Source organism: Centruroides sculpturatus, unplaced genomic scaffold (genome assembly GCF_000671375.1).
Source record: "Centruroides sculpturatus isolate CEXI.00-Female unplaced genomic scaffold, Cexi_2.0 scaffold795, whole genome shotgun sequence".
Classification (NCBI taxonomy): domain Eukaryota; kingdom Metazoa; phylum Arthropoda; class Arachnida; order Scorpiones; family Buthidae; genus Centruroides; species Centruroides sculpturatus.
Window position 1 is genome coordinate 394,139 of NW_019385121.1, and position 8,499 is coordinate 402,637.

General features: G+C 27.5%; 1 protein-coding gene across 1 annotated transcript; it reads left to right on the top strand.

Moving 5' to 3' along the window:
* Positions 1-4,401: 4,401 nt before the first annotated feature.
* LOC111635052 (twinkle protein, mitochondrial-like) lies at positions 4,402-7,922 on the top strand (the record flags this gene model as incomplete). Its single annotated transcript, XM_023379902.1, has 4 exons — positions 4,402-4,448; positions 4,518-4,662; positions 5,201-5,367; positions 7,769-7,922. Coding segments are annotated over exons 1-4 (513 nt in total), but the record flags the coding sequence as incomplete, so codon positions are not given.
* Between the last annotated feature and the right edge of the window lie 577 nt (positions 7,923-8,499).

Genomic DNA, 8,499 nt, shown 5'->3' on the forward strand with positions numbered 1-8,499 from the left:
AAAAACATACTATAATAAGCATTTATTCTCATAGAAAGAAATGCTTCATTTATAAAAAAAAAGTGCAATATCATCATTTATATGTAAATATACCGTATTTACTCATATATAGGACAAGGTGTGACTTTAAAGATCAAAATAAAGAAAAAATTAGAATTGTATTAATAAATCTATCTTGTTTAATCATAAATAAAATATTATCAAATGCACCTATTAAGGCAAACAACCATGTTTGCCTTAATACATGATGAATGGAAAACAAAACCAAAACGCTATAATGAGCATCACCGAAAAAAATTTATTTTTAATGATTCAGAATGTGCAAATATTCATTAAAAATAACAATTTAACATATATGAAATAACTACATTTATGATTATTGCTAAGTGGCCTGTATTTCATTAATGATTCTATAAGTAACAGGGAACTATTATCTGGGAAAAATGAGATGCAATGCAAAACTGCATTGCATCTCATTTTTCCCAGATAATTGATGGATGTAGGATTAAAAAATATAAACAAAGCGGGGTGTGTCTTAATTTATTTACAGTAGGTGCCAACTTACAATAAATAGTCTGTAAATTTATAATGGCAATATGAACTATACATGGTTCACAGAAATTATTGCAAAAAACACAAAGAATCCTTTGCTCACGTGTATAAGACAACCTAAGTTTTTGAAGCAGTGAAAAATGAATGAAAACCTCATCTTATACACGAGTAAATATGGCAATTTCAAAAAATCAAAAAGACAAATGTGCATACAAGATAGTGATAAATAGAAAAATAAATCTTGATAATTTAATTGAAAGAATTAAAAAATGAATTAATACAAACAATTATTTATTGTGACATCAGAATGCCAGGGTGCAACTTTCATCACTAATCTCTCATATTTAAGTGTCTTGCCCTGTACATCATACTTTTCCTGTTAACAATGGAGTCATGCCAGTCATCTATATAACTCTGTTCTGGAGAAAATTTTTGAATTGAAATAACAAGACTTCTGGTCCAAGCCAAATCTGTATACAATTAATCAGGACTTCCTGCCCCTAAGCCTTCCATATCTGGTTTCAACTTTCATCTATCTAACTCTGTTCTCAAGACCAAAGAAGGACAGACAAACAAATGATAGTGTAAATTTATAGGTCTACAATTTTTGAAAATTGCAGCCCAATTATAGCCACGTATAAAAATGAAAAGTTTTTCTTAATAATAGATTCATGGAGTGGTCAAACAAATTTTCAAATATATGACAAAATTTTTGTAAAAAATAAAAGTTATTTCCTCTTGCCAATTAAAACTTATCCCATTGAAATGTACTCCTCTTTGTCGGTCTTGCAATGTTTATTTAAATAGATGGGTTAAAAATTTTATCAAAACATTACAAAATTGTAACCATGTGGTGTTGATGGCTAGATAACCAAGCTTAACAGCTTGGTTATCTAGCCATCTGTAATTTACAATCAACTGAGGACACATTTGATTTACAATCAAACTGAGGACACAGGATTAATTTACAATCAAACTGTGGACACATGGTTAGCCATCTGTAATTTACAATCAAACTGAGGACACATTTCAGAATTAGTGAAAATGGAATGTAAAACTGATTGAATTTAAATCATTAAAGCTGTCAAATTACTTTAAAACAGTTGTAAATTTTTAAATTTTTAGAAAGCATTTTTTAATTCTTTGTATTTTTTTAAATAATAAATTTTGTTTTAAATATTTAAAAAATGGCCTAAAAATTGTATATAACAATTTAAACATATAAGATTTAAATTTAAATATAAATATTAAAAAAAAATTTGCCTACAATTGAACCCAGTACCAGAAGCACCCCATGCAGTGTTTTGACCAGGATCACTATGCTGCTAACTTAAAAAAATTACACTCTTCCATAAAGGTATTTAGTGCTTAGAAAAATTTTAGCACCATTTACTCAATGATATATGAATGGTGCATCAAGCAGCAAACAATTAGAGACTGCTAGATTCTCCTTATTAGCATAGTGATGTACTACAGTACCTGCAGATTTTGGGAAACTATCTGCTGGACTGATGTGATATTAACTTTTTTCTGCTTTTTTATATGGGTGTTGTTATTTTTCTTTGGTTTTTGTTTTTCCTGATAGTCCTCCCAACGAATTTGAATTTGGTTATTTAACTGATTGATTGATTGTTAATTTGTTTAATTATTAATTAGTGTATAGCATATTATACTTGTTTTTGTAATAATGCTTTGTTGTATTAATGATTGTATTCTCCACATCATGGCAATAATTTCTAGCAAAGCATGTACAGTATAATTCTGTGATGGGACCAAGACTACTTTGAATTACACAAAACATGAATATGGACTAGTGCTGAGCTGAGCCGTGAGCTGCAATTCTGGCCCAGATTCACAAATGGCTTGTAAAATATGACCTAGTATTTTTCTGATAGCATAAATTTACGAGAAATGTACAATCTCTGGTATCTTGTATTCACAATTCATCTTGTATCCCAAGTTTTAACACCTACAAGAATTTTGAAGTGCCTGGTATCAAGAATGTGCTGGATGATGATATTTTTGACAATTTCAGATTTAAAGCAGCCAATAGGCTTTCTGCATTTTGAAAACAACACATTCAGAGCTTAGTTTAAGAGGTAGAAATTGTTAAGCGTAATGTCTGAGAAGAAGAATTTTTCATCTTCCAAATTACAATGTTGTGCAGATGACACAGAGAAGAAAAATAATTGATAGTAAATTGTCCCACAATAACATTGAGCATAAAAGCAAATGCTTGGAATGAAATTTGTTCTGAAGTGAATGCTGTGAGATAAGTAAAAAAGAGTGCAGATGAAGTAAGGAAAAAATGAACTGATTATAAAAGCTTTTGTAAAAGTAAAGATATGTAAATATAATTTTTAAATTTTATATCTGATATATACTAAACAGAATTAATCAATCGGGCACTGAACATTGCCACTCAAAAATAAAACTGGTGGTGGTCCACTCAAAATGCATTCTTTAAATGAATGCAAAGAAAGAACAAGTATTAATGGAGAAACTGCCGTTGTTGATACTGAAGATGAAGTAGAAACAATAACAGGATTAGAAATAACAAGTAATAATTTTAAATTCATTTTTTTGTTTGTATTTTAATAAGGTCTATCTTCTGATATATTGAATTTGGTGTCATTAAAATTATATGAAGAATTAACTTGTTACATTTACATTTCGTGTTACTAATGAACATTATAATGATTTTACAAATGTAGTCAAACCTTACTTTATGAACTTAATTCATTCTCAAACCAAAACAAATTTTCCTATAAGAAACAATGTAAAATAGATTAATTCTCAACCCCCCAAAACAAAGTTTCTTTTACCTTTTTTAGCAGCATTTCATGCATAAAAATGCCTACAAATATTATTATATTATATATTATAATATATAATATATCATCATCTATATCCATTTTATATATATATATATATTGAAAGTAAAATGTTTCCTCACTGCCAACTGAAACCAAAACTAACACTTTACAAATCAATCAAGACAGCAAGTACTTTATCCACACTTTCCAAAATATTATATTTCAATTGCTTCAATTTTAATTTTAGTTTCAGTTTCAGTGTAAAAACCAGAGATTTTAAACTCTGGTTTTTATACTGAATTATTTTTTTATTTTTTATTTTAATTAACTAGCTATTAATAAATATTATATTAAACAGCAATAAATATAAAACAAACACCTTTCTCTATTCCAGCACACTTTTAATGCGTTGAAAAACGTTTTCGGAATAGAGAAAGGTGTTTGTTTTATATTTATATAATACTTCCAGTAAGAATTTAGTTATTTATTAAACAGCAATAATATAATATATAATGTATTAAAAATTTTGTTATTTAATTTGAGTTAAGCACCTTTAAATATGAATTATTGAATGTCATTTATATTATGCAAATGTCAATTAACATGGTTTTTATTAATTAATTTGATTTGAATTGTGACACATACTGAAAACCAGTAGTAGTATCTTACCTGCATGTGCATTGAAATTTAATTTGAATAATTTCAATAGTCGCCAATAGTTCATGTTGTAATGTCTAATGACGCGAAATGAATCTTAGCACCATTACACAGAGTCCTGTTGTTGATTGGTCAAGCAATCGACTTTCTTTAACATAGGAATTATAAGAAATTGATCATTGGTGGCTGGTAGTGTTTTCACCTGGACAGTCCGGGTAAACTATTAATTTTGTCCGGGAATTCGCAGAAATTGTGAAATTATGATGAAACAAAGTTCTTGCAAATATTTTTACAAATTTATACTATTTTAACAGTGAAAGAACTCACACTCACTGGAACTCATCTGCAATTCTGCCATGTTAGTCTGTTTACACTGATGTGTGGCACGCAACCTGTCGNAAAATCAAATAATCTGGAGAAAATGTAACTTGTTTTGTTTTTTACTTACTTATTTAGTTTGCTTTTTTGATCAATTTTATTTTATATATGTAGAAAGAAATCGCAATTAGAAGAGGATTGCATTTCATTATCAGATAAAGAACATAAAGAAATTAATGAAGTGTTACAGTCAACAAAAAATATTTCGGATTTACCTGATAAAGAAATAATGACTATATTAAGGCATTTTGATTGTAAAGTAAGTAAAATATGGATATTTGACTAAATGAATTTACAATCATCTGTAAAATCTGTGAAGTTTGAACATATTTGTGACTCTAGTGCAACCCCAGAAATTTTTTTGTGGGTAGTGAGTCTATGATATGTCAGGACTTTTCCATCACCGCCAGGTTGTTCCCATTGTCGGACTAGCCAAATGCACAATGGATGTAAAAAACAAAAGCCCTCTTAGTATTTTTACTAAAAAAAAAAAAAAGTTTTTACTTATAAACCAAAAATATACTAATAGAAATTAATTTTCTACCTGACAATTAATTTAATGATTAATTATGTATTGACATTTAGGACATGAATATAGAGAATTTAATTTAGAAAATTTGCTTATTGTATGGTATGTAATAAGAATTAGTGTTATTTAAGATTTAACAGCAGTTAAAAATTGTCTGTAATCTTCATTGAATATAAATTATTAATTGATTTTTTATATTCTATCTGTTTCATATTTAAGAAAGATTCAATTATGAAAAAGTAAATAAATTTTACAATTTACATTATAGGGTTTGAAAACTGAAACTATAAAAAGTTTCAATTTAAAAGTCAATGCAGATTATTCAAGACTTTTCTTTCCAATGAATGGAATTGATGGTGAAATTACAGCAGTGAAAATTCTTTCAAGGATAAATCATCAATTTTTTCAAGATTTAATTATTCCAAAGTACAACAAGTATTTAGTTAAAAGTTGTAAAATGTTTATATTAATTTGCCTTATGAAACTTATCAAAAGTATAAATGTCACTCACAAAACCAAAAATCCAGCTCATAGATCAAAAAGTGAAAGGAAAACAAATATTTTCAATAGTCTTAAACAACCACCTTCAGATTAAAAGAATGGATTTGAAAATGGAACAAGAAATGGAATGTTATAATTTGAAATATGAAAAATGACATCTGATTAGCAGTCAGTGGTCATATGGTTACACTGGGATGTAAAAATAATAATAAATTTCATAAACTAAATGACAGCCTTAATTAATGAGGCAATTTTATGCTACCATTAATAATTATAAATTAAGTAATTTGATACTAGAGGTAGATGTTATGTGCCATTTCTTGTTGAAATTAATAATTGTAATAATTTAATGCAATTTAGAATAGTCTAGAAGAAAAGAATCAGCTCAAAGCAGGAACCAAACCCACAACCTCAGCTTATCTTACAGTGCACTAACCAGTTACGCCACCAGTTACTCAGGACCTCTGAGGACTCTTTGCTTCCAGACACATTTAAACCTTTGATATAATCATTCATAGTTACCCATGTATGCATGATGCTGACTGAGGATGACTTCTACATTCACGGCCTGTGCACGCTTCCACTACGGCACTCATCCAGCACATTGTATGGTAAGCAGAGGTTGTGGATTTGACTCCAGCTCCAGGCTGATTCTTTTCTTTCACACTATTCTAAATTATATTAAATTATTATAATTATTAATTTCAACAAAAGATGGCAACTAACATCTACCTCTAGTACCAAATTACTTAATTTCTAATTATTAATTGTAGCATAAAATAGTCTTGATTAATTAAGGCTGTTATTTGGTTTATTATTAATACATCAGGCTTTGGGATGTTTATATATGAATATTAGATTTCAAATAATGCCCTGTAAGTTCGGGATGATGTGTTATTTTCCTTGCAGTTATTAGTCATGTTATTTCTGCTGGCCTTCTGAGTGATATTTATACTTTTCATCCAGTATACAGTATGTTTATTAATTTAACTTTGGAAAATTAATGATAATATAAATTTGTTTTATATTTTTATCAAAATTAATAAGTCCAAAAACATAAATTAAAATTACATTTGCATAATTTTGTTTGTTGTAATCAGAGTTTTAATTATTATCATTTTCAGGAAAAAGGTGTATTTTTAACCATCTTTCTACATTATCAGTTATCATTATTAGTCTTATCCAGTGCTTAAAACATTTAATGTTAATCATTTTAACTATTATATTTTTGCAATATATTAGTTTAAATTGCTGGTATTTCACATTTTATTATATGCTAACTGTTGTTAAAGAAAGTAGCAGGGAAGCAATACTGGATGAATTATGACATTAATTAATAATTATAATAAATTAATCTTCAAGTTATATAATTTTTAATTCTTTTAACATGCCATTTAAATGTCAGTAAATAAAACCAGAATTTCTATTAACGATAGTCCTATTCACTTATCCTGTTTAATGTTAAAATTCAGTTAGTTATTAGTATAAGCATCCCTGCAGAACATCTCTTCAGTTAACATTTTTCCAGTAGAATTCTTTTGGTAGAATATCCAAAATTTATAGAATATATGTAGATAAATATATGCTACCAATTATTTTTGGTAATGCTTATATAGGAAACATTTATATTTATATTAATACAACATTTTTTAATAAAACTATATTTAGGGTTCCTACACACCTGGAAAGTCAGGGATTTTCATAAATATTCAGGAAAAGTCATGAAAAGTTAGAGAATTTGCCTTCTTGGCTGCTTTATTAATTTTTTTGCTCACAATATGGCTAACCAAGTGAAGCTCTCAGTAGGGAGAAAGAAGTAATGCAAGTGCAATGCAACTTACAAAAAGAGGTGCAGAATATTTTCAGGACCCAAAATTTCTCTGAAACATACACAAAATTTCCCCAAAAATCATTGCATACAAAATAAAACCAATCTTTGTTATAAAACTCTCAGATTAATTAATTGGAATAGATCTTTGTATCTACATTTGAGTTAAAAAAAATTAACCTAATTTACCAAATAGCAAAATATTTATTGTTCTGTACAAATTGTACAGAATAATTTTTTATAAATTTGCCAGGTTAAAAAGTGAAATGTTTTTAATATTTATGTGATAATATATAGTTTTTAGTCTAATATTAAAAACTTTTTTAAGAAATAGTTTAATATAATGTAATTGAGTTGAAATTGTCAGTTAAAAAACAAAGTAATGTATTATTTCTGTACATTTTGTATAGTAATTTAAAGTAATATACTTTTATATAAAGTATTATTAAGCATATTTAATATATTTTAAATAAAACTATTTTTAATGGGAAAATATTTTTTTTTCAGAAGAAAAGTTGTCGCTTTATTTGGTTGGCCTAAAATTTCAAAAAATCAAGAAATTGTTTTAACTTCAACCCCATTAGATGCTATTGCTATCAGCCAAGAAACAAATATTCCAGCTATTTCATTTCCAATAGGATTATCATCACTATCTAATGAAGTAAGAATATCTCAAATACCAAGATTTTGTATTTCTATGTTTGGTACTAAGTTCTGTTAAATTTAATTTTGTTGATGTTAATTACTGTACTCTCAAAAAAAAGAAAAGTAACATGAAAGTTAATAAATAAGGTAGCTCAAAAGTCAGGTGATCAAGATTTATGATGATAAAATGTAAATGTTCTGAACTGTTTTTAAAATAATCTTAACAAAGCTTTATGCACCCACAATCACATGCAGTTTTAACATGCAAACATGTATAATGTGGCAACTTTTCACTGATTTTTTATGCATAATTACACTGCACATAATTTCTATTCCTTGAATTTGACAATTCTGAAACATCCTGTAATGTGTCTTCTCTGCATGTGCCAAATTTTGACATCTTATATTGTTTTGTTTACAAGATATTGTTCTACAAACTAACTTTGCAATAGTATGCGCTAATGTGAAACAAGTTCAGTGGAAATAAATGATGGGAAGCTGAGGTTTCAAAGAAGAACCAAAAAAGATTTTCTTCTATTTTTTGGGCATAAAATAAACCCACAAAAACATTTAAATTATTGAATGTCATAGTG